General features: G+C 46.2%; 1 protein-coding gene across 1 annotated transcript in view; it reads right to left on the bottom strand.

Moving 5' to 3' along the window:
• SKIV2L (Ski2 like RNA helicase) overlaps nucleotides 1–25,893 on the bottom strand; it is a 55,218-nt gene that overhangs the window by 5,561 nt on the left and 23,764 nt on the right. Inside the window, exons 19-31 of the mRNA XM_018555856.1 lie at nucleotides 17,942–18,053; nucleotides 16,909–17,027; nucleotides 16,544–16,681; nucleotides 15,851–15,988; nucleotides 14,316–14,420; nucleotides 11,590–11,749; nucleotides 11,102–11,228; nucleotides 8,603–8,813; nucleotides 8,386–8,496; nucleotides 6,500–6,718; nucleotides 4,373–4,513; nucleotides 3,974–4,188; nucleotides 464–708 (exon numbers count right to left, since the gene is read on the bottom strand). Coding sequence (XP_018411358.1) covers nucleotides 3,988–4,188; nucleotides 4,373–4,513; nucleotides 6,500–6,718; nucleotides 8,386–8,496; nucleotides 8,603–8,813; nucleotides 11,102–11,228; nucleotides 11,590–11,749; nucleotides 14,316–14,420; nucleotides 15,851–15,988; nucleotides 16,544–16,681; nucleotides 16,909–17,027; nucleotides 17,942–18,053 — 1,782 coding nt within the window. The 3' untranslated portion in view covers nucleotides 464–708; nucleotides 3,974–3,987. The remainder of the gene's footprint in view (nucleotides 1–463; nucleotides 709–3,973; nucleotides 4,189–4,372; nucleotides 4,514–6,499; nucleotides 6,719–8,385; nucleotides 8,497–8,602; nucleotides 8,814–11,101; nucleotides 11,229–11,589; nucleotides 11,750–14,315; nucleotides 14,421–15,850; nucleotides 15,989–16,543; nucleotides 16,682–16,908; nucleotides 17,028–17,941; nucleotides 18,054–25,893) is intronic.

Raw genomic sequence — 25,893 nt, 5'->3', positions numbered from 1 at the left:
TGTACATCGGGGAAGCCGCCCCTTGTCGCCGAGATCACTTGTATGCAGCCTGCAGGTCTGCCATTCTCCATGGGGTGGGGGGGTTGGTGGGTAGGGGGGCGCATTGAGGAACCTGGCCTTGGGGCATCAGAGAGACTAAATCCGGTCCTGGCTGTATGCATATACTGTATATGTCAGCTCAGCAGTCAAGCCCACCGCTATGCTGCTGCCACATATACACCTATGTTATGATATAAAATCCGTCCCACAGCTCCGAGTTCCCATTATTTATAAATAGACAAACAGTCTTCTTACACGTTTCGGACCTGAACAGTTTTAATCACAGCTCATCAATGACCTAAGCCTATGATAACCGATTGGTTGCAGCGTAACAAAGACAGCTCCCAAACGACCAGCAAACAGCCAGAAACCACAAGAAGAGTCCACAAACTGCTTTATTTCTGATTGCAGTGCTGTAATGTACAAGGTGGATTGTCCCCCGGCCTCTGACATAACACCATCTTCATTTTTAATAACACAGATAATCTCATGTTCTGCTTGAGAGAAGGAAGCCGAATCTTGTTCTCAAGAAGCAAACCTCACAGAGGTTACGGCTCGGCAGTCTTGAACTGTGGTGGCCAATTTGACAGTCGGAAGCCATTTTTCCAGGACTCAGATGTTGGCGTGCTGATGGGCGGCTTGTTTACCGCAAGGCAGGCTTCTGTCATGCTGAAGAAAGAGAGAACATGTCATGGGATAGATTTCATATTTCTGCTACAGCTGAACATACAGCAGGAGAATATTGTTAGAAGATTTGATCAATCTACCTAGCGTGCGGCATCGAGGCGCAGTGCACTGTGCTGCTGTTCATTTAAATGGCACCCAACACACCTTCCGGCAGCCGCGCATTACAGCGCAACCAAACGAGCAATACTGCAATGCCGAATGTTGTGTTGCGGTGACATAAAGTAGCTGCAACACACGGCGTCCAGGATGTGCTCTGGGGTCCCATTCAAATGAAAGGCAGTGCACAGTACCTAGTGCATGGTACCAGACGCTAGGCTTGCTCGCACTGAACCCCATAGTAGCGGCACTAAGTGCTTAAAGGAGAACTATGAGGAGAGTGATTTTCACTCATCCTCATAATCTGAGCCGACCTGCGACAATGAAACTGTCACAGGTCAGCTCTGTAGATCGGGAAGTGAGCGAACACATACCGTCGCTCGCTCACTTCCCGATCATCTCCCTGCAGAGAGTGGTGACTGTCACTCACAGCTCCCTGCAGGGATCCCCCCCCCTCCCCTGTCTGATCCTCCAGCGCTAACTGGCGGAACGGACGGGGGAGGGGGCGGGTACAGCTGGCTCTGCCTCTAGATAGGCAGAGCCAGCTGTCAATCCCGCGGCTGGGTGGATCTCGACAGCAATTTCGGGATCCGTCCCGGCTGCGTCGTCTCAGTATACCGCGAGCCGTAGCTCGCGGTATACTGAGCTTTGAAAAGTCCATGGTCCCATCGCACTCCTGACCGCAAAATGCCTTTAAGAAGCGGGTTGCTGCGATAGTCAACGGGTGGCAGCCATAACAATCATAAGCAAAAGCAGAGACACCGGCACTCCAAAATGATAAGCAAACGTCTATTTATTGACTTGCAGCATAGCAAGTATAGTAACGAACGTTTTGGGGGCGCAAAGGATCCCCTTCTTCAGGCAAAGCAAAATGTATGCTTTTCCTGAAGAAGGGGATCCTTTGCGACCCCGAAACGTTCGTTACTATACTTGCTATGCTGCAAGTCAATAAATAGACGTTTGCTTATCATTTTGGAGTGCCGGTGTCTCTGCTTTTGATACTGAGCTTTGGGTGACAGGAGGACGCTAGTTTGTGTCCTCCCGTGACCCTTACAAGAACTATGGGGAAAAGCCCTAACCCCCATAGTTCTCCTTTAAGATCTCCTGCTGCCCAATGTGGCTCCTGTCATCAGCTTACAAAAATTCAGGTAAAATCTGGAGCAGATTTGCACTGCAGCCAATCAGCATCTCCCTCTCATTTTCAAATCTTACCTGAGCAAACTGAAGAGAGAAGCTGATTGGTTGCCATGCACAGCTGCTCCAGATTTTGATAAATTCCCCTCATTGCGTCTTTGAACGTGCTAAAAAATTAGACTGCTCTGGGAAGAGTCAATTCCCTAGCACAGCCCCCTCCCTCCTCACATGTCATAGCCCTCTCCTCTTCTGGGAGTGTCTAATTGCTGTCTGTGCTGGCCCAGCTCCCAGTTCAAAGGGAAAAGTACTATAAATGCACATATATGGGAAGATTTTTGTTGAAATGAATGGTTGGTGACAGGGTCTCTTTGAAAGAAATCTTGCTCTGAAATCCGCTGAGACACCAATACTAGAAATGTCGATTACCTGTGTCTTTCACTGCGCTCGGTGGGTCCTCCGGATGACCTCTGCATCATTTCTGTTTCCTCTGATGTGATGCAGAGGTCGGCGGGAGGACGCACTGAACACACGGAGGACACGGACAACCAGTGCTTCCAGAAAAGTCACTCTTAGTGGACGTCAGAGGAAGATCTCCCTTCAATGGAGCAGCATTCTGCAGTGCGGACAGTGGTGGAGGGGAGTTTTATTATTAGTATTTATATAGTGCAGTCAATGTATGCAGTGCTTTACACAGTTGTACATTCACATCAGTCCCTGCCCTCAAGGAGCTTACAATCTAAGGTCCCTATCTCACATACATACAGGGCCAATTTAGACAGGAGCCAATTAACCTTCCAGCATGTGGTTGAGGTGTGGGAGGAAACCCGAGTACCTGGAGGAGGTCAACACAAGCAAAGGGAGAACATGCAAACTGCAAGCAGACAGCGTCCTGACCGGGATAGGAACCGAGGACCAGTGCTGCATGGCAGAAGTGCTAACCACTAAGCCACTGTTCTTTAGCAGGGACACATGTCTGGACAGGTTTCTTTTACTGACAGGTCCCATTTAAAGTGCCATTATGGTAAAAAAAAGGAGGGCCTGCTTGAATCCTGTAAAAACAGGAATACATAAGACTGTTAAAGGTCCCTGAACGACCAGTGCTGGGAGAAGGTCCTTTATCACCTAAGGGCAAAATGTGCTCCCCTCCTTTATTATACAGGATTTATATAGCGCCAATAGTTTGTGCAGCGCTTTACAATATAAGGAAGACATTACAATTACAATACAATTCAAGACAAGATGGTAAGGAGGGCCCTGCCCATGAGGGCTTACAATCTAAAAGGGTGGGGCAAGTGATACATTAGGTGGCAGCTGTGTGGGGATGAATTGTTTGAGAACGTGATGGTTGAGTGGTTAGGTTGAGGTGGGATAGGCTTCCCTGAAGAGGTGAGTCTTAAGGGATCGCCTAAAGTCCCAACCTGTCCGTCTATCTGCCGTTGTGGGAGATAGACGGACAGGTTGGGGTAAAGAGTTCCAGAGGATGGGAGAGACTCTAGAGAAGTCCTGGAGGCGAGCATGGGAGGCTTGACAAGGGAGCTGGAAAGATTGGAAGAGCAGAGGGGACGGTTAGGGTGATACTTTGAGACAAGGTTTGAGATATAGCCGGGGGCAGAGTTGTGGATGGATTTGTAAGTGGTTGTTAATATTTTGAATTTTATCCTATGGGCAATTGGAAGCCAGTGCAGGGATTGGCAGAGGGGGGTTGCAGACACTGAGTGGTTGGTTAGGTGGATGAGTCTAGCAGCTGCATTCATGATAGACTGAAGGGGGAGGAGCCTGTGGAGAGGTCAGCCAATGAGGAGGGAGTTGCAATAGACAAGACGAGAGATAATTTTGGTGATGTTACGAAGCAGTAAACTATGACAGCAGCACAGGTTGCAGGTCCTGCCCATTTTGCACCCCCTTCTGCTGAAATGCCCAAGGTAGCTTCCTACCCCTTGGCCTGGCCCTGCTGAGGATCCCACTATGGATGAATATCAAAGGAGCCAGGAATCCAGCCAAGCCAATTAGCAATTACCTTATGGTGAGAGATCACTGTGTGTACAGGCTGGCAGCAAACACTATATCCCTCTTGATAAGCTGTGAGGCGGAATCCATCTTGGCACACAGAGTAGCGTCCCCAACCAATCGAGCGGCAGAGCGAACATCCCGACACGCTTCGTCCAGTCGCTGCACGCAGCGCACAATGAGGCCTTCCTGGATGTCAGTCAAGGTCATGATTTCTGCAAATGGCTGGAGGTAAAGAATTGAACATTAATACAAGTCACACTTTGCTTCGTTGTATTCCAAATATCACAGAGCTGCAGTATAGCGACAGCCTGTTATGGCTTCCAAACACCTAGAACCATCTTTGGTGCCTCAGCTCTGTCATCAGATCATACCCATCATTACTTTACACCCAATAAACCGTTCTTACCATTCCACGTGCCCATTCGTACACAACCTCCGTCAGGCCAAACTTGTACTGTGCCACAAAGTCCTCCACTGACTCCCTAAGGCCACATTGCCGTTGAATCAGCGCAATTCGTTCGGCCAGCTCCTTCACCTTCTTCACCCCCTGCAAGAAAACCCAACATCATATACTGCAGCACCATTACAATGTATCTATATCATCTATATCCAAAACATTTCCTTTATCAAGTTTAGGAGAGAGTGGTGAGGGGGTTAGAACCAATGGCATCACAAGGGGGGGTGCGGCCCGCACCCAGGTGACACCAATGGAGGGGTGACACCAAAATGACTGTCATTTTGGTGTCACCCCCTCGGAAAATTGTCGGGCACTTGGTCATGGACCAAGAGCCCGACAGTGTCAGGAAAGAAGAGGGGACACGGCGGTAAACCTCAACCCGCCGGGTGAACGTCTCCTCCTCTCTCTGCCGACGTCCATCACCAAGATGGCCGCCAGCACTTGTCAATACGTTGGCAGCGCATGTATGATGACGTCATCGCGCATGCGAGTGGCGACGTCACAGCGGGGTGTCACCCAGTCTCCACTCCGGGTGACACCCAGCCTTGGGACGCCCCTGGTTAGAACCTCAGTCAGGTTTTTGTTGCCGTCTGTGCTTCCACTGGTGACATTTCCCTTCTTTATGTGTCTTGGTTCCACAGGCCTCTTCCACATGGGCGGCAGGCTCTACCGCTCCTTTGAAAAGCGTTTTGTGGTGGACCACTTTCCAAAGGGTGGCTGGGCAGCAATTTCCATGCATCAAGGAGGTGACACTGCAACCTCCTGAATGCAAAAATGGATTTTACATTGAAAAATCACACCACAACTGCATGCCAAAGGCTTTGTGGGGGGGTTTGCATTGGGGTCCAATGGACTTCAATTGGCGAGCATGACAGATGGTGCCGACTGTTGCAATTGACATGCCGTGTTAAAATTGCAGCAGTACAAAGCCATGCAGTGTGGCCACGGCAATGTGCATGGTCCTGTGCAGCCACATTGCGATTGTGTAGATGGGCAGACAAGCGTTAGTAAAAACGCAACTCTACTGCTGTTTTTACCCCATGCTGGCCGCCGTGTGCACTTAGCCATAGTGATGAGAAATCCATAAACTCATGGCAGCTCCTGACTAACAGGGTGCCCCCTAATTGGTTCCCCAAGACAAACAGTCAGTGCTTGCACCTGTTTAGTGTTCTCTCAGCACTCAACCTTTTCACCCAGCAGCAGGCTCCTACAGCTGACAGAGAGAGAGAGACCTCAGCATGAGTCAGCTCACATATATAAAAGTCTGTGCACAGCTGAAACTAATAATGAGGTCTGGCTAAAGGTGCCCATACACCTTGCGATTATCGTACGATAATCACGGGAAATTGCCGCGATCGTACGATAATCGCAAGGTGTATGGAAGGCGTGCGACCTCTGCTGCTGTACGGTCGCACGACTTTTGTCTTAAGAGCATGTTCGAAAACCCGCCGAGAATCGTACGATTGTCGGCGGGTGTGTAGCATGTTCGTTAGACGAATGCCGAACGGGCCGGTGTACGCAAGTCCACACTGCCCGTTCAGCATTGCAGTCATCGGAAGCCCGCCCCTCAGGGGGGCGGGCTTGCGATGATCTCAAGTACGATCTGCCTGTCCAAGATGGTCAGATCGTACTTTTTTTAAATTACCCTACAACCATCGCAAGACAATTGTCTTGCGATGGTTGTAAGGTCTATGGCCAGCTTAACATGTAAGATGTGGATCTAGGAAGGGAAGCTTCATCACACCCCAAAGCCTCCAGGCAACAGGACTTATGGAGTATTTTTTCGAGGTGGTCCAGAAACAAAGGTGGGTGGGACACATCCAAAACTCACAGGGAGATAGGAACAGTGTTGGGGATTTTGGGAAGGGGAATGTCACTGTTGGGAGTATCCAAGCAATATACAGTAAGACGCCAGGGGCTGACAACCCACTAGGCTCCCTCAATACTAAACCATCACTTTTGGGTGGGCTAACCAAGGATCAAAGATTTAAAGAGAAGATTAGATAGCTACAGATAATATAGAAATACATGCTGGCAACTGTTGCCATGCCCTATTTTCTGTAACTTTAGCCTTACCTCCTTTAGGGTGTCCGTTAGCCGCGGCTCACACTGTGTCTTGTGCTGGAAGACCAGGCATGATAGCAGTGCTGCAATCTCATCAGGATTAAGAGGAGACAGAGTCCCATCCAGAACCAGTTCAGTCACCAGCAATTCATGACTGCTGACCTCACAGGCCACCCGGCCCTTCAGCTGTACTGCACCGCCATCATCTATGTACTGCAGAGTGCGTAGGACCTGCAGGGGGAGGAGGAGGAGGAAAAGCAACTGAAACAGACGGCTATGATGGCCACATCAAACACATTACTTTAAAGTGACACTAAACTCAGGAATTAAATCTTAAAAATACATTCAAGTACCTGAACTATTACCAAAAATGTATCTTATTTGTGTATCACTTGGCTGTAGATCCTCAAATCATCTCTGAATTGGTGCCGACACTGTCCTTCCTTCTGGAGGGGGGCTACTTGTGTTCGTCATGGTCCCTGTGTGTGTTGTAAAGTAGTCACCGCTCAAAGCTCACTCCTGTGATGGACTACAATCTCATGCTTGGTTTACTAATTTGTATTGAGATTGTAGTCCATCAAGGGAGCGAGCTTGTAGCGGTGACTACTTTACAACACACACAGGGACCATGGGGAACACATAAAGCCCCCCTCCAGAAGGAAGGACAGCGTCAGCACCAATTCAGAGATGATTGGAGGATCTACAGCCGAGTGATACACAAATAAGATACATTTTTCTTAATAGTTAAGGTACTTGAGGCCTCGTTCACACCAGAGACAGTGCGTTCCGGGCAGATTCTTGCAAGCGCTATTTTGTTCGAGCATCGTGTGCCTTGCATTCCCGTGCGGCCGATCGCATTGCGGCCGGAGGGCGTGGCTACAGTGCCATTCACTTCAATGGAACACCACGCCCCCTCCTGCTCCACAACATAGTGAGCAGGCCGCAGTGCGTTCCAGCAAAATCGGGCCGGAACGCACTGTGTCTGGTGTGAACGAGGTCTGAATGCATTTTTTGGATTTAACTCCTGAGTTTAGTGTCACTTTAACTTTCTACACTATAATATGTACCTAAATTTGACTAGACTTCAATTATCTGCACAATTTCATGCACACAAGCAACCACTGTAACATTCTAGGTATGGAAACGACTGTCAACAACCGATATAGGGTTGCCACCTTTTCTTCAAGTGAAACCCGAACACCCTAGCGACGCACAGACATTTTTTGGAGAGAATAAGTCGTGGCTTATTCATATGTAAATAGCCCCACCCATTCATATGTAAATATCACAGTTAAGACTATTTTCAATGGGGGGCCAGTAGCACCTATCTTAATTTTGGTTGCCCCTGTCTGCCTGACATCTTGTGTCCGGGTTTCTGCTGCCATGAAACCCGGACACAGCATTCAAAACCCGGACTGTCCGGGCGAATTCTGGACAGGTGGCGACCCTAAACCGATAAGAAAAGGAGACATCAGTTCAAAACGATTTCCTATTGATTGGAATAAAACACAGCTACGGTCACAGCTGCAAAGTGGAGTTATATTACACTGATTGCCAGTGAGCAGAATCTACAATATCAGTTATAAAAAGAGGTGAGTCAATCAGCACTTTGACAGGCAAGTTTTCAAAGCAATGAGGAACCACTAAAAGAGTTCCAAACTAAAAGAGTTGCAAGTTGAATCTCAGCAGAGAAGAGGGATGGAAGCTTAGGACAAAAGTACAGCATCATATAACCATTTCTTTGACCCGTTTGCAACAAAAACTGTACAACTCGAGCTTGAAAGGGATGGTGGTAATCATTACTAAGACCTGGACATATTATTAGTGGTTTCCATTATTATGTCCACCCAGTGCATCCACCATGAATCCCCCCCATGACCCCTTTCCTTGTATCTTACATTGATTCTCTGCTGGTACTCCGGCAAGAGGCTCAGTGACTGGTCAGAAGTAAGGAAGCGCAGACGATCCAACTCATCCAGAACTTGTGATCTGTGTTCCAGACGTAGATACTACAATTGAAAAAAGATAGTCACAATACCAGCACGGTCAGTGTGACATGGATTACAACGTTTATAGTGCTTATATTTCAAGTATAATGACACAAGGTTATCTCACCTGGGAGGTAAATCGAGGGCTGTTAGGAGAGCTGAATCCCCGTACTGCTCCTTCAAGTCTCCTCATCCGACTGACTGACTCCACCAGCTCCAGATCCTTCAGCTGGAGATCATTTATGGGGCACAAGGAGGTCAGTGACCCCGGAGGCAAGTCTGCAAGGCGAGATAGCTCCTGAGTCACCCCAGATACTGCGGGGCCCGGAGGGTCATTCCTGAGGAGTTAAACAAAAAATAAAGATGAGATTGAACTACATTGGTGTTTTTTTGTTTTTTTTAAGTGACTGGTGCTGAAGTTCAGGCACCTCGTGGTGCATGCAGGCACATGTGTGAGGCATCGTGCACACGCACCTCCTGCGTTTGACACAGGAGAAAATGGTCTGGAAGTGTAAACAAACCTTCACTTCCCAGATTCATTTTGTCCGCTTTTAAATGTACTTACATGTTTACATATGTTTATGTTTGTGTAAACGCATCTAAACTGAATGCGCCAAGAAACTGCTGAACCTCTAGGTGCGCATTCTGCCATAGAAAGCATTACATGCCTCCACATGCATTTAAAAATAAGCTTCAAATGCAACAGGATGCCTGTGTGCATAAGGCCTTAGTCTTTAAATCTATTGTTCTATCTTAGTGGCGCCTCCTTGGATCCTAGGCCTAGGCTGTACACAGCGCCATGTCTTCTGCCCAAACCAGGATTAATGTGCATATCCAGGCATAACCTACATTTACCCCCAAATCTCCCCCTACCCCTCTAGATCATGTCCCAAGCATTATTTTTTCACCTTTAGTTCTAGGTTAGTAAAATTCTTAGAGGGGCAGCTGCTGGGAGGTCAGTTCCTATTGCCGTAGGCATGTCCCCCAGAACTACATCTCCAAGAGCTTTTTACCTATACATAGCATGCGGGCAGGCTTTCTTTTGGAAGTCAATGCAGCAACATTATTTTGCTGGGAAAGAAAATGGTTGCATCTGTAGCCCAGCAGCCGGGGCTTAAAACGATGACTGTGCAGCAGAGGCAGTCTTGTTAGCCCAAACAAGAAATTCAAAGCTCATTGGATTTCTGGCACAGCAACTGGACCTGCAGCATTTTTAAATAGATAAAATATATGGATATGTGCATGTATTGCATCGTTGTACTAAATATGTTTTATATATTTAAGTCCAACCTCTTTAAACATCTAGCCCTCCCACCTTTAAATTAACTGATGGAAACAGGACTTTGTGTCATGCGTGGGCATTGTTTAATATAGACTAGGGCAGAGGTTGAGCTCTCATGTACAGCCTCTGTCTAGGATCCAAAGGGGCTCCACAGGTACACAGGGATCAGTGTGAAGATTAACATGGATGTTGGACTATTGTTATCTTAGAAACATTTCAGACTGTGTCAAGTTTATTTTAAACAATAATTTTCCCAGATTCCTGAAATACGCTTCTGTCAGTTACTGTAAATGAGGTTATTCAGAGGCTGGCTGGATTCCAGGGACCTTTTATGTCAAGCAACCAGCTACAATCCACAAGCTGACACCCCTAATGACTTCATGATAAGTAGGGAAAGTGAATTGAGCCACCTGCAACTCTTGTAGTCCTATCTCTGTTCTAGTGTACCGCTTCCATTATATCTTATGACTATCATCTCATGTCACACAGAAGATTGGCTTGATCCCTAAACGTGTAAATCTATCAGAGTTGTCCCCACATATGTCCTGCTGTATGGCTGCTTACATCAGATCTACGTCACATGGCTCAATCTTACAGCAAATGATCAGATTTAGATATAAAGAGTTCTGACAAGGAAAACAATAGAGCTGTTATAGACAATATAGCAAAAAGTATATGGACAGCCTGCCAAATGATCAAATCTAAGTGTTTCCTGCTAATTCTACAGCATAAACAAAATTGTGGACTTCCAATGTTTAAGCAAAAGTTTGGGGAAAGCACAGAGCCCTCACCTCAAGCCAACTGGAAACCTTTATGATGAATTGGACCCCTGACAGCCAGCTCCATAAAGACAATGGTTTGACCAGTGTGGTGAGGAGGATCTTGAGTGGCCTTCACAAAGCCCTGACCTCAGCTCAACTTGACACCTTTGTGATGAATTAAATCCATGACATTGGTAGAAAGCCAGCTCCATAAAGACAAGGTTTGACCAGTTTGGTGAGGAGGAACTTGAGTGGCCTGCACAGAGCCCTGACCTCAGCACAACTTGACACCTCTGTGATGAACTGGAACGCTACGTATGCTCATCCAGCATCAGTACCTGACCTCACAAATGCTCTTTTGGCTGAATGGGCACAATTTCACAAGACACACTATAGAATTTTGTGGAAAGCATTCCCAGAGGAGTGAAGATTGGTATAGCTACAAAAGGGGGAAGGGGGTGAGTCCATGTAAATGGCAATGGTTTTAGAATGGGGTGTTCAACAGCAGGTGTGATGGTCAGGTGTCCACAAACTCTTGGCCATAGTGTATAAAGCATGTAATATACCCAACAGAGACTTTTACCTGAATCGTGGGTTTTGGCTCCTGGCAACGTCATCCAGCACTTTATCACCATGGACTCTCAGAGTTTTCCCAGTTATCATGAGAATATCTGATGCATGGAGCTTGAGAAGCTTGTAGTTAGATGGGCCTGGAGGGGAAGGAAGTTACAGAACAGACAGCTGTTGCTAATGTAATTTATTTCATATTATGTTTTAATTATCTCTTTATTACATTTTTCATATTAAATACAATTACAAATAAATACAAATAAACAGAACAAACAAAAAAGAAAAGAAAAAAAATGATATATTAGTGTTTCTATGGCCTTATATATGGAAGTGACTAATGGAGAACCTATCTGTCTATATTAAGTAAATCATATTCCTCCATTCATATTTCTAGCAAATATTATAACACGAAAGGTAGAAGCTGATTGCTTACTATGGGGAAATAACCACTCTTCTTTCATGGACTTTAATATACAAGACCCCACCCTGGTCTCTTCTCACCTTCAGGTCTGAACACTTTGCCCATTAGGAGATCGTCAGGGAACGGTGCCTTCTTGCCATCCTTCTCTCCTCTCTCTGTTGCTGAGGGCGTTCCAACATCCCGCTTCTTCTCGCACAGCACCAAGGTGGTGTAAATCCTGTTACTGGCATCTGAGGACACCTGATGTTAAATATACAGGGCACACATGACAAACCCAAATTAAACTGGGGTTGAAATTGATTTACTAAAACACAAATCAGGCCTTTTACTTGTTCTTCTTAATATTTAAATGACCTGTAAATGTAAAAGAAAATGTAACCTTTTTATGACACTGCTACTATTATTAATAATAGTAATAATAATAAATATATTGTATAATAATAATATTTATAATATAATAATAATAAATATTTCATATTGCATATTAAAGCAGACCTTTACCCTTATCTTTAAAATAACAACAAACACACCTTTAGAAATGTTCAGTAATGGCAATCTACAATCACAAACTTCTAGATAATTGCTGGATTTGTATTCTTTGCATACCTTAGTTCTCTTTCCTTCCCCAGTCTTCCGACAGTGGCCATGTTTACAAAGGGCAGATTACTAGCTCTATTACTTCCTGGATTTCTGGCACATGTGACTAGACATGTGACCATGCACATCATCTCAGGGGGAGGAAAATGCCTTTCCCTGAGATCTCCTGAGATTACAGATGAGAGTTCCCAGCAATGCTCTGCTGATGACAAGGCAATCCCAGTGTGCATTGCTTTGCCAAACTGGAGTCATTTTGCCCATTTAAGCATCATACATAGAGGGTTGCATTGGCAGAATTAGATTTTTGACTGTAAAGGTGCGCTTTAAGGTTGTATTCCAACATTTACAACCACCAGGGGGAGCTCTTGGCCCCTTTTCATATGTCTAGCGATCTATTCCTAGCTGCGATGTTTAAAAAAAGCCTGCTTTTTAAAGAGCTCAATAACTCAAGCTCCAGCAATTTACATACACAACTGAGGAGTCAGAACAAATACCCCACCCTCCTTCTGTCTGCTCTTTTGAGATGGACCTATGGAGTATCAATCAGAGCGAGGTAATCTGAAGACAACGGGTTTTGCTGTGCTCTTTGTCCAGTTGAATATATCTTGTAATAAAGGTTTGTAAAAAAAAAAAGCTTTTATATGAATTGTCCCCCCCAGTCAACTTACCCCAAAGTGTTATAGATTCCCTTTAAGAAAAAGTAGCTGGATCTGACTGAAGCCTAATTCATTCTACAGGCTACTAAGTCTACTTTTCCATATAGAATTTTGCAGCTGCCAAACATGATGTTCTCACACCTTTGTCCGATTTGAGCCTGAAATTGCAACAATCTAAACACAATTACCGAATGTCATGTGGTCTGTTGCAAATTATCCCTGCTCATCTGACTTTCAACATATGCCTTCTCAAAAATGAGTTCACTGACCCATCACTAGCCCCCAATTGCTACCTGCAGGATGACCCCGGGTACCCATGGGTGGTATTCTGTGCTGACGATGATGATGCGGCCTACACTCAGGCATTTCATTCCATTGATGGACTCGACCACCTTTTTCTAGATAAGGAGACAAAGAGAAATCACACATAAGGCCGAGTAGGCACACATAGGTTTGTGTGTATATAAGTACAAGCTGCAAAGAACACATTCAAAATAAAGACATGCATTGAAGAACAGAACGTCTGAACTAAGATAATCAAAAAATAATAATTCTTTATTTCACTGGAACTGGTCTAATGTATGCTAAGGGGTGAACTTCTAAAAGTGTAAAATTGCTACATTATGGACTTTTCTGTTGTGTGCAACATAAAAATCACTTGGCGATTGTGTAGACAGGAAAATGTAGCAAGCTTTCAAGTGTATTCAGCTTGCATTTGGGATGATTCAGGTTCCTTTTCACCTTACAAGTTGACTTTTCAACAAGGCTTCATAATATTTAGCAGACCATTTTCCCTCCATTAAACCACATGGAATCCACAAAAAGATCACTTTGCTCCTGGGTCTCTCTCAATCAGTTTGTGCAAAAAGTTTATTTTACTGTAAAATGATTTGACCTCTCTGAATTTACTTTTCCAAAGTAAAAGATAATGACAAGTCTAGGAGTGGAGTCTTCTACAGGTGAAAGAGTGAGGTTTTTGATGGGTGGCGCCCACCCCCAATTCAGCTGTGCACCTACAAATATAATTGCCTGTGATATTTGCTTCAATACAACTTTTCTCATCCCAAGCTCAGCAGGTCAGTGTAGCTGCAAATATCCTTTCCATCCTCAGCTCAGCAGAGGAGAGTCTCCGGAAATATCCCTCCCATGCCCAGCTCAGCAGAGGAGAGTCTTCGAAAATATCCCTCCAATGCCCAGCTCAGCAGAGGTGTGTCTTTGTAAATATCCTTCCCATGCCCAGCTCAGCAGAGGAGTGTCTGTGGAAATATCCCTTCCATGCCCAGCTCAGCAGAGGAGTGTCTCTGGAAATATCCCTTGACTGAAGCCTAATTCATTCTACAGGCTACTAAGTCTACTTTTCCATATAGAATTTTGCAGCTGCCAAACATGATGTTCTCACACCTTTGTCCGATTTGAGCCTGAAATTGCAACAATCTAAACACAATTACCGAATGTCATGTGGTCTGTTGCAAATTATCCCTGCTCATCTGACTTTCAACATATGCCTTCTCAAAAATGAGTTCACTGACCCATCACTAGCCCCCAATTGCTACCTGCAGGATGACCCCGGGTACCCATGGGTGGTATTCTGTGCTGACGATGATGATGCGGCCTACACTCAGGCATTTCATTCCATTGATGGACTCGACCACCTTTTTCTAGATAAGGAGACAAAGAGAAATCACACATAAGGCCGAGTAGGCACACATAGGTTTGTGTGTATATAAGTACAAGCTGCAAAGAACACATTCAAAATAAAGACATGCATTGAAGAACAGAACGTCTGAACTAAGATAATCAAAAAATAATAATTCTTTATTTCACTGGAACTGGTCTAATGTATGCTAAGGGGTGAACTTCTAAAAGTGTAAAATTGCTACATTATGGACTTTTCTGTTGTGTGCAACATAAAAATCACTTGGCGATTGTGTAGACAGGAAAATGTAGCAAGCTTTCAAGTGTATTCAGCTTGCATTTGGGATGATTCAGGTTCCTTTTCACCTTACAAGTTGACTTTTCAACAAGGCTTCATAATATTTAGCAGACCATTTTCCCTCCATTAAACCACATGGAATCCACAAAAAGATCACTTTGCTCCTGGGTCTCTCTCAATCAGTTTGTGCAAAAAGTTTATTTTACTGTAAAATGATTTGACCTCTCTGAATTTACTTTTCCAAAGTAAAAGATAATGACAAGTCTAGGAGTGGAGTCTTCTACAGGTGAAAGAGTGAGGTTTTTGATGGGTGGCGCCCACCCCCAATTCAGCTGTGCACCTACAAATATAATTGCCTGTGATATTTGCTTCAATACAACTTTTCTCATCCCAAGCTCAGCAGGTCAGTGTAGCTGCAAATATCCTTTCCATCCTCAGCTCAGCAGAGGAGAGTCTCCGGAAATATCCCTCCCATGCCCAGCTCAGCAGAGGAGAGTCTTCGAAAATATCCCTCCAATGCCCAGCTCAGCAGAGGTGTGTCTTTGTAAATATCCTTCCCATGCCCAGCTCAGCAGAGGAGTGTCTGTGGAAATATCCTTCCCATGCCCAGCTCAGCAGAGGAGTGTCTGTGGAAATATCCCTTCCATGCCCAGCTCAGCAGAGGAGTGTCTCTGGAAATATCCCTCCCATGCCCAGCTCAGCAGAGGAGTGTCTGTGGAAATATCCCTTCCATGCCCAGCTCAGCAGAGGAGTGTCTCTGGAAATATCCCTTCCATGCACAGCTCAACAGAGGAGTGTCTCTGGAAATATCCCTCCCATGCCCAGCTCAGCAGAGGAGTATCTCTGGAAATATCCATTTCCATATGGGAGCTGGCCCTCCCATGCCCAGCTCAGCAGAGGAGTGTCTGTGTAAATATGCCTCCCATCCCTAGCTAGGCAGAGATGTGTCCATGGAAATATCCCTGCCATCCCCGGCTCAGCAGCAGAGGATCTCTGGAAATATCCCTCCCATCCCGTCCCCAGCTCAGCAGAAGATCTCTGGAAATATCCCTCCCGTCCTATCCCCAGCTCAGCAGAAGATCTCTGGAAATATTCCTCCCCATACGAGCAACCCAGTGTCACTGTATAAACCACTCAGCTTGGATGGTGTTTTACCTGTAAGGTCTCTTTGGTATGGACGAGTTCCTGTACAGTCAAGAAATAGTCCTGCAGGTCGGCCAGGTCCCCTGAGCATTCAATTTCCCCCATAGCTCCCAGCGTTTTGGTGAGGACCTTTATTCGCTGCTCATGGGCCTGTTGGATAAAGAAATGTTACTGATCTGATTATGATTGGTCTAGGTTTTTGCAGTGGCTGACAGAGTAGAATATTCCTTGAAGTTTACCTCCACCCACACGTCTACACATTTCTTACAAAACCCCCTATGGCAGTAGCTACAGGGGTTTACCTTGCAGCTGGAGTGTCAGACTCATACTTCCCTTTTGTCCATCACCCTCTTAGCTCCCTTTTTTAAAATTCTTTATTTAGGACAAAAAGAAACCAGTACAGTGTAGTAATAGATCAACATGTTACAATGACACAGAGTAGAAATTCTCACAATAAAATCATTTGAATATATATAGAACAAGCAATGGTGAACTGGACCTGAGCCTGCTGTAAGCCTTAGCTCCCTTCTGTCTGTGTCATCCTGTAGGAGGAGGGACAGACCCCTAGCTCCCTTCTATCTGTGTCACCCTGCAGGAGGAGGGACAGACCACTAGCTCCCTTCTATCTGTGTCACCCTGCAGGAGGAGGGACAGACTCATAGTTCCCTTCTGTCTGTGTCACACAGATTTAAAGCTTATACTCACCTTGCTGTTTTTTTGTGTCCTGGCTTCTGCAAAACTCCTCTTCATCATGTCCTCTACTCTCAGTGCTTCAACGCGGAGTAGATTCAGGATCATAGAGTACGTGAGTCGAAACTGAGACTGTAACTGAGTGGGCTTGCCCTGTGCAAGAGAAATTGCACAGTGTAAATAGACATGTTTGGTACACCAAGGAGCAATCAGGATGTACAAACTGCAGATGAACATCCAATCAGACTTTCACTTACTGAAGATTTGCGAATCAACAAATCTGGTTGTTTTTTTGTCTGATTACTGCACTTTGCACATCACTGTTACTCCATACATCATTTATGTTACATTCCAGTCTACTCTCTCTGTCTGCTACTTACCAGCATCATCCTGTGCAAATCGCCCATCTCCGGGACATCTGATTTACATAATATTATCACCATACCAGTAGTGTCCAAACCTCGGCGCCCAGCACGGCCGGCCATCTGTATATATTCTCCTATAAACAGAAATAGCAAATTATACTAAGGCTTTATTTGCCGTCATGTGCTACTAGAACTTAAGGGGAACCCCAACAATAAACTTATTTTATCCCTTTTGGTCTGTTTAATATACCATTAAAATGTTTTGCTATATTTGTTCAATAAGCGCAAAATATTCATCCTAACAGAAATCGTGTTGGTGTATAACTTCCTGTGCTGTCTCGTCAGTAACATTGTTCCCGGCTTTCTGAAGAGATGAGGAAGTTAAGAAGAGGAAGTTAAAGTCACGGCTTGTTCACACCAATTGCGGTGCGTTCCAGAGCGGTACCTGCTGGAATGTACCACAGTCGCTCACAAAACTTTCCCCCCTGTGTTCTGGGGCAGAAGGGGGCGTGGCGGTGCATTGAAGTCAATGGCACCGCAGCCACGCCCGCAGTGCGATCGGACACGTGGAAAAACATTGCCTGCGTTCCGTTCCACTGCAAACGCAGAAAATGCTGCATGCTCTATTGTTTGTGTTTGCAGCGGAATGGAACACAGGCAATGTTTTGCCACGTGTCCGATTGCACTGCGGGCGGGGGGTGAGGTGTGTAGGGCGTGGCTGCAGTGCCATTGCCACTCTCACTCCCGCCCCAGAACGCAGGGGGAATTTTTGTGAGCAATTGTGGTGCGTTCCAGCAGCTACCGCTCTGGAACGCACCGCAATTGGTGTGAACAAGCCCTCAAAGTTTCTCATGCCAGGTGGTGCTGGCAGGGCCACCCATAGTTAGGATTTCATGAAGAAGTTTAACATTTTAGATTGTAAGCTCTCGTGGTCAGGGCCCTCCATACCATCTTGTCTGGATTTGTATTTTAACTGTAATCTCCTCCTTATATTGTAAAGCGCTGCGCAGATTGTTGCCGCTATATAAATCCTGTATAATAATAATACCTGGAGTCAGGTCTCGGAAGTTGGTGCCATCATGTTTTCGGATTGAATCAAACACCACCGTACGAGCGGGCATGTTAACTCCCATGGCAAAAGTCTCCGTGGCAAACAGGATCTGAGAGAACAGCAGAGTTAGTTCAGTCTAAGCTAATACTTTAGTTATAGGTAGATGACATTCGGTAACACACATATCACTTTTGTCCCAGAACAACCTGGGCTCTAGATATATGGAAGTGGAAAGAAAGTGATGGACTCATGTGGTTATCCTGTTGGTGTTTCTCAATAGTGGTAGAATGTGATGACGGGTCATCTGGCTAACGGGTAGGCAGCTTCCACAATCTAACAGGATCTCCACTACTACTCGGCTCAACAAGCCTTTGATACATGTAAGCTTTCAGTTGGCTATAGAGGCATCTAATCGCTTGTATGGTGTGGGAAGTGTGAGGGAAGGGTGTGGGAAGTGTGCATACCTCTCCCTCTGCTGCAACTGGTGACTATCCCGGGCTTCACTGTCCTCCATGCAGGCCCAGGACCGGCACAGCGGGTCTCTGTGGCTGCATCGGAGGGGTGATCAGCACATTCCACCGGCTGTTCTCCCCCCATCACTGAATGCGGAAGTGGTGTGTATTAAATGACTTCCGCTTTCAGCCTGTCATCTCCCCGTCTGCTGTAGCCGGAGAAGAAGCTGGTGAAGTAGATCTCTGCTTCATCAGCTTCTTTGTTGGTCCCGAGGTGACATCAGAGGTCTAATAGAGACACAGCCTCGGTGTACATGTATAATATATTCAAACGGAACCCATCGCACTCCTGACCGAGCAACAACCCTTAAGATTCGGGTGGGTGACAAAAGTGACTGCGGATGCCTCCGTGGTTCAATAGATAAAGTAGAGAAGGTCACTCGCACTCGAGCTTGACCTCAGTCAATATTTATTGACCTCTCATAGTGTCACATTGTAAAGCGACGTTTCAGAACCACGCGATCCCGTATTCAGGCAAACAACAATGTGGTTCCGAAATGTCGCTTCACAATGTGACACTATGAGAGGTCCATAAATATTGACTAAAGTCCAGCTGGAGTGCGAGTGACCTTTTCTACTTTATCCATGTATAAGATATTTCACATTCGGATACACAATATTTATTTTATGGGATTATAGGTTCATGGTAGTCTTTAAATACAAATTATTGGTTTAATTAAAGGCTCCAGAATGTATTCAAAATTAACCCTTGCAGTGAGGCTACCCCTGTGCTGCAAGGTTTAATTTCTTATACCTCATACCACCTTATATTCTCATATAATGGACCTGCATTAGACATGATGACGTCAGGGGGCCATAGACCGCCAGAGCCGGGGGAGAAAGAGGCTGCGGGGACCGGTCTAGAAGCCAGTTGGGACAGAGAATCAGGGGCCTATATCGTCTTTATTTTCGTTCCTACACTAAAACAAGCCGTTAACCCTTCCAATGTGGAGGGGTAGCCCCACTGCAAGGGTTAATCTGAATACACCCTGGAGTTCTTCTCGAATATCTGGCAGATTGTATTGAACTGTTAGACTGCTAACCAGCGTGTTGGAGACTTTTTTTTCCTTAGAATTCTAATTTGGATACAGCTTGATATGGAGAGAATCTGCCCGGTATTAGTGCTATCATACTGCGACTGCCATCTGGAGGAGTAATAGACACACCTGGAATATTTATTTAGGGATCACCTTTTATTAGACATATAAAAATATTCATTTTTATAATGTTCCCAGCTCTATGTCCAATCATGGATCGCATACAATGGATAAGGACGTGTTGGGACTGCTCCAGCAAACGCTGTCCTTATATGTTTACTTTCTGATACCACAGTTGGCAATAATTAAATTTCTGAGGAAATTCTACAGAAAAGAATTTTACAATAGACGACTTACTAATTAACTCATGACAAATATATGAGAGATATTTTGGATAATTGGATGTAACTTTGCACACGCCATATGTCTATTACCTTGAGTTATACTAGGGGCTCTTTCTTTAAGTGTTTTAATTCAAAGTGGTTTATTGGCTATTAGATTATGAATACAGGTTTTGTACTTTTTTTCCCCCTACAAAATAGCGCTTTGATACCTTAAAATATAAAAGGCAAATTACTTTTCCGGGGTATGATCCATCCTGTACTGCAACACAGAGCAGAAGCACTACACAGCAATACAGTGCATCACACAATGAGTTACATTCCCATGTATCACAAGACAAGGGTCCTGGGCCCTTCACGTCATTCAGCGCTTTACCCCCCGGACTGAATATGTGGTCTGTAAGGATCCACCAGTAATACCTTGCAGCGCAATGATACGCTAAAGTAGAACTGAACTTCTATATTTTTTTGGGGATAGAGTTAGAGGGAGGGTTATAACCCAGTCAGCTTTTTTTGGCATCTGTGTTCCATTAGAGAGTTTTCCCTTCACGTCCTGTTTTGGTAATTATCTAAACCAGAAGGAATGGGGCTTTTAAGGTGTCCCAATTTCCAAACCAACCACGTTATCTAAAAACATTTAGCTTTATTTTATCACATAAAAACATTTATCACATAAAAACATCTTATGGTACTCAGATAAAGATTAATCTCCAAATTTTCGAACATGTTCGTAAGATAATACAGTGAGAACCATGTAATGAGAACCACGCAGCGTGAACTACTCAGTGTGAACCATGTAATGAGAACCACGCAGCGGGAACTACGCAGGGAGAACCATGTAATGAGACCCACGCAGTGAGAACCGTGTAATGAGAACCACGCAGCGGGAACTACGCAGGGAGAACCATGTAATGAGACCCACGCAGTGAGAACCGTGTAATGAGAACCACGCAGCGGGAACTACGCAGGGAGAACCATGTAATGAGACCCACGCAGTGAGAACCGTGTAATGAGAACCACGCAGCGGGAACTACGCAGGGAGAACCATGTAATGAGACCCACGCAGTGAGAACCGTGTAATGAGAACCACGCAGCGGGAACTACGCAGGGAGAACCATGTAATGAGACCCACGCAGTGAGAACCGTGTAATGAGAACCACGCAGCGGGAACTACGCAGGGAGAACCATGTAATGAGACCCACGCAGTGAGAACCGTGTAATGAGAACCACGCAGCGGGAACTACGCAGGGAGAACCATGTAATGAGACCCACGCAGTGAGAACCGTGTAATGAGAACCACGCAGCGGGAACTACGCAGGGAGAACCATGTAATGAGACCCACGCAGTGAGAACCGTGTAATGAGAACCACGCAGCGGGAACTACGCAGGGAGAACCATGTAATGAGACCCACGCAGTGAGAACCGTGTAATGAGAACCACGCAGCGGGAACTACGCAGGGAGAACCATGTAATGAGACCCACGCAGTGAGAACCGTGTAATGAGAACCACGCAGCGGGAACTACGCAGGGAGAACCATGTAATGAGACCCACGCAGTGAGAACCGTGTAATGAGAACCACGCAGCGGGAACTACGCAGGGAGAACCATGTAATGAGACCCACGCAGTGAGAACCGTGTAATGAGAACCACGCAGCGGGAACTACGCAGGGAGAACCATGTAATGAGACCCACGCAGTGAGAACCGTGTAATGAGAACCACGCAGCGGGAACTACGCAGGGAGAACCATGTAATGAGACCCACGCAGTGAGAACCGTGTAATGAGAACCACGCAGCGGGAACTACGCAGGGAGAACCATGTAATGAGACCCACGCAGTGAGAACCGTGTAATGAGAACCACGCAGCGGGAACTACGCAGGGAGAACCATGTAATGAGACCCACGCAGTGAGAACCGTGTAATGAGAACCACGCAGCGGGAACTACGCAGGGAGAACCATGTAATGAGACCCACGCAGTGAGAACCGTGTAATGAGAACCACGCAGCGGGAACTACGCAGGGAGAACCATGTAATGAGACCCACGCAGTGAGAACCGTGTAATGAGAACCACGCAGCGGGAACTACGCAGGGAGAACCATGTAATGAGACCCACGCAGTGAGAACCGTGTAATGAGAACCACGCAGCGGGAACTACGCAGGGAGAACCATGTAATGAGACCCACGCAGTGAGAACCGTGTAATGAGAACCACGCAGCGGGAACTACGCAGGGAGAACCATGTAATGAGACCCACGCAGTGAGAACCGTGTAATGAGAACCACGCAGCGGGAACTACGCAGGGAGAACCATGTAATGAGACCCACGCAGTGAGAACCGTGTAATGAGAACCACGCAGCGGGAACTACGCAGGGAGAACCATGTAATGAGACCCACGCAGTGAGAACCGTGTAATGAGAACCACGCAGCGGGAACTACGCAGGGAGAACCATGTAATGAGACCCACGCAGTGAGAACCGTGTAATGAGAACCACGCAGCGGGAACTACGCAGGGAGAACCATGTAATGAGACCCACGCAGTGAGAACCGTGTAATGAGAACCACGCAGCGGGAACTACGCAGGGAGAACCATGTAATGAGACCCACGCAGTGAGAACCGTGTAATGAGAACCACGCAGCGGGAACTACGCAGGGAGAACCATGTAATGAGACCCACGCAGTGAGAACCGTGTAATGAGAACCACGCAGCGGGAACTACGCAGGGAGAACCATGTAATGAGACCCACGCAGTGAGAACCGTGTAATGAGAACCACGCAGCGGGAACTACGCAGGGAGAACCATGTAATGAGACCCACGCAGTGAGAACCGTGTAATGAGAACCACGCAGCGGGAACTACGCAGGGAGAACCATGTAATGAGACCCACGCAGTGAGAACCGTGTAATGAGAACCACGCAGCGGGAACTACGCAGGGAGAACCATGTAATGAGACCCACGCAGTGAGAACCGTGTAATGAGAACCACGCAGCGGGAACTACGCAGGGAGAACCATGTAATGAGACCCACGCAGTGAGAACCGTGTAATGAGAACCACGCAGCGGGAACTACGCAGGGAGAACCATGTAATGAGACCCACGCAGTGAGAACCGTGTAATGAGAACCACGCAGCGGGAACTACGCAGGGAGAACCATGTAATGAGACCCACGCAGTGAGAACCGTGTAATGAGAACCACGCAGCGGGAACTACGCAGGGAGAACCATGTAATGAGACCCACGCAGTGAGAACCGTGTAATGAGAACCACGCAGCGGGAACTACGCAGGGAGAACCATGTAATGAGACCCACGCAGTGAGAACCGTGTAATGAGAACCACGCAGCGGGAACTACGCAGGGAGAACCATGTAATGAGACCCACGCAGTGAGAACCGTGTAATGAGAACCACGCAGCGGGAACTACGCAGGGAGAACCATGTAATGAGACCCACGCAGTGAGAACCGTGTAATGAGAACCACGCAGCGGGAACTACGCAGGGAGAACCATGTAATGAGACCCACGCAGTGAGAACCGTGTAATGAGAACCACGCAGTGTGAACTACTCAGTGTGAACCATGTAGTGAGAACCACGCAAAGCTACCCTTTCAGGAGGGATATCCCTCCACTGGAAGGGTTAGGTGCTCATTTATCAGTAAAGGATGGACACCAGCACTCCAAAGCAGGTTCAGTACGTGTTTATTAACGTACTAGTTGCAAGTAGAACACTCTAAACAATGTCACTTGTTTTGCCTGAAGAAGGGGATCCTGTGAGACCCCCTGAAACGTTGTTTAGAGTGTTCTACTTGCAACTAGTACGTTAATAAACACGTACTGAACCTGCTTTGGAGTGCTGGTGTCCATCCTTTAATGATATTTTGTCTGAAGCCACCCGGTGACACCCACCCTCTATTTTTGGAGCAGCGGCTCTGAATGCGATGGGTACACGGACTGTTTCCAGGTGCTCATTTATGCCTAGGGGACTAGGGAAAAGCACTTTTAACTTACCTGATCCCCTCCCCTGGTAGTCAGTGCACACCTCTCTCCCCTCTGCTCTGGCTGGTGGAATGTCCCTCGGCGTCCTCACATCTAGTACAGATCTATGGCACCTATATTTTTAAGTGATGGCTTCATGGGTCCTTAGATCACTGGAGCAAAGGGGAAAAGTGGCTGTGGGGCCTGGTCTAGCAGCCCAGAGGGAGCAGGGGTCAGGTAGGCAAAACAGCTTTTTCTTGTCCCCTAGGGATAAAGGCACACATAAAGTGACACTAAACTCAGGAGTTAAATCTTAAAAATGCATTCAAGAACCTCAACTATTAACAAAAATGTATCTTATTTGTGTATCACTCGGCTGTAGACCCTCCAATCATCTCTGAATTGGTGCTGACACTGTCCTTCCTTCAGGAGAGGGGCTACTTTTGTTCCCCATGGTCCCTGTGTGTGTTGTAAAGTAGTCACCGCTCTAAGCTCACTCCTGTGATGGACTACAATCTCAATACAAATTAGTAAACTAAACATGAGATTGTAATCTATCACGGGAGTGAGCTTGGAGCGGTGACTTCTTTACAACACACACATGGACCATGAGGAACAAAAGTAGCCCCCCCTCCAGAAGGAAGGACAGTGTCAGCACCAATTCAGAGATGATTTGAGGATCTACAGCCGAGTGATACACAAATAAGATACATTAATGATAATAGTTCAGGTACTTTGATGTATTTTTAAAATGTAACTCCTGAGGTTTAGGGTCACTTTAACCCTTGCAGCTCAGGGGTAGCCCCACTGCAAGGGTAGTTTTTTTGCTTTTCCCGGAGATGGACTTTCACTGTGACAGACTTGTCTGAACAAAGTAGAGATCACCACAGGCTGGCAGGAGGATAGACTGTAGTTTGGATATCAGTATGGAGGCAAACACTGCAGAAAGCTGGGAAAGATTTACACAAACATGGAACTTGGCTCAGATAAGAAGCCAGCGGTCAGGGATTCATTTATCTCTTGCCGGGAAAAGACAACAAAAATCAAACAAACTATTGATGCACCGTGCCTTGTTACACAAGACAGAATTCACAGGAATCGTCGCTATCAAACAATAAACAGAGATATCACATAAAGGTCTATGAGGATGGCCTTTTTTTGCCCCACATTGTGCAGCTGCTATTTTACTTTCATTTCACAGCATGGCTCCCTCCTGACAAAATACTGTGCACAGCAGGGAACTAAATGAACATCTGTGAAGAACGCTGGATTCGTGGAAAAGCAGAATGCTGTTTTATAAGGAAAAGTGCTGCGTAGCTAAACGAGACCTGGTCACCTTGCTCAATCAGGGCAAAATGACAGGGTCTCTTTAAGGCCTGGTTCACACCTGTACGTTTTGTAGCGCATTCAACGCTCTACGAACGCTCTACAAAACGCTCAAACATGAAAATCCCATTGTTTTCTATGGGCATGGTTCACACCTTGCCGTATTTCAGCCCGTCTGAACGCGCTACAAAACGGCCTGCGCCTGAAAAGGTACATGAGCTTCCATTGGGATACAGCCAAGTAGCCCTCGGAAACGCGTTTTTTTACAGCGAATCGCGGTAAAAACGCGCGTCACGAAACGCGCGACAAACGCGCATATTCGATATGCCTAGGCGTGAACAGAGCCTCAAGCAAAACCCCAAACCAACTTATACCCTTTGTAGCACCACCACTCTTTCCTCTGGTCTCAAAATGTCCGGTACTTTCAGGTATGTGGTAACATGTGACCTCCTTCCATGATGCAGTGCGCAACCCAGCATCCAATCACTAGGCCTGAACAATGTTACAGGACGTAGGGGGCGACTTCATACCCCATGTGTAAGCTCCAGCACTGCCCACTATAAAGCTTATGCAGAGTCATTTGCAGCAGCTGCAACGAAAGGAAGGGGTTGCGTGGCAATGCTGTCTAGTTCCTAAATAGGAAAGGTGACAGGGTCACTTTCAAGTAGTTTTATGTGATTTTTACATTTTTACAAGCTTGCATTTTATTATTTTGTGTTTGTATTAAATGCAGAGATTTGTAGATTAGCCATTAGACGCAGGGTAAATAA

The sequence above is a fragment of the Nanorana parkeri genome, unplaced genomic scaffold (genome assembly GCF_000935625.1).
Source record: "Nanorana parkeri isolate BGI_ZX_2015 unplaced genomic scaffold, ASM93562v1 scaffold215, whole genome shotgun sequence".
Taxonomy (NCBI): Eukaryota; Metazoa; Chordata; class Amphibia; order Anura; family Dicroglossidae; genus Nanorana; species Nanorana parkeri.
Note: the sequence above shows the minus strand (reverse complement) of the source record. Positions and strands in the feature narration are given on the sequence as shown.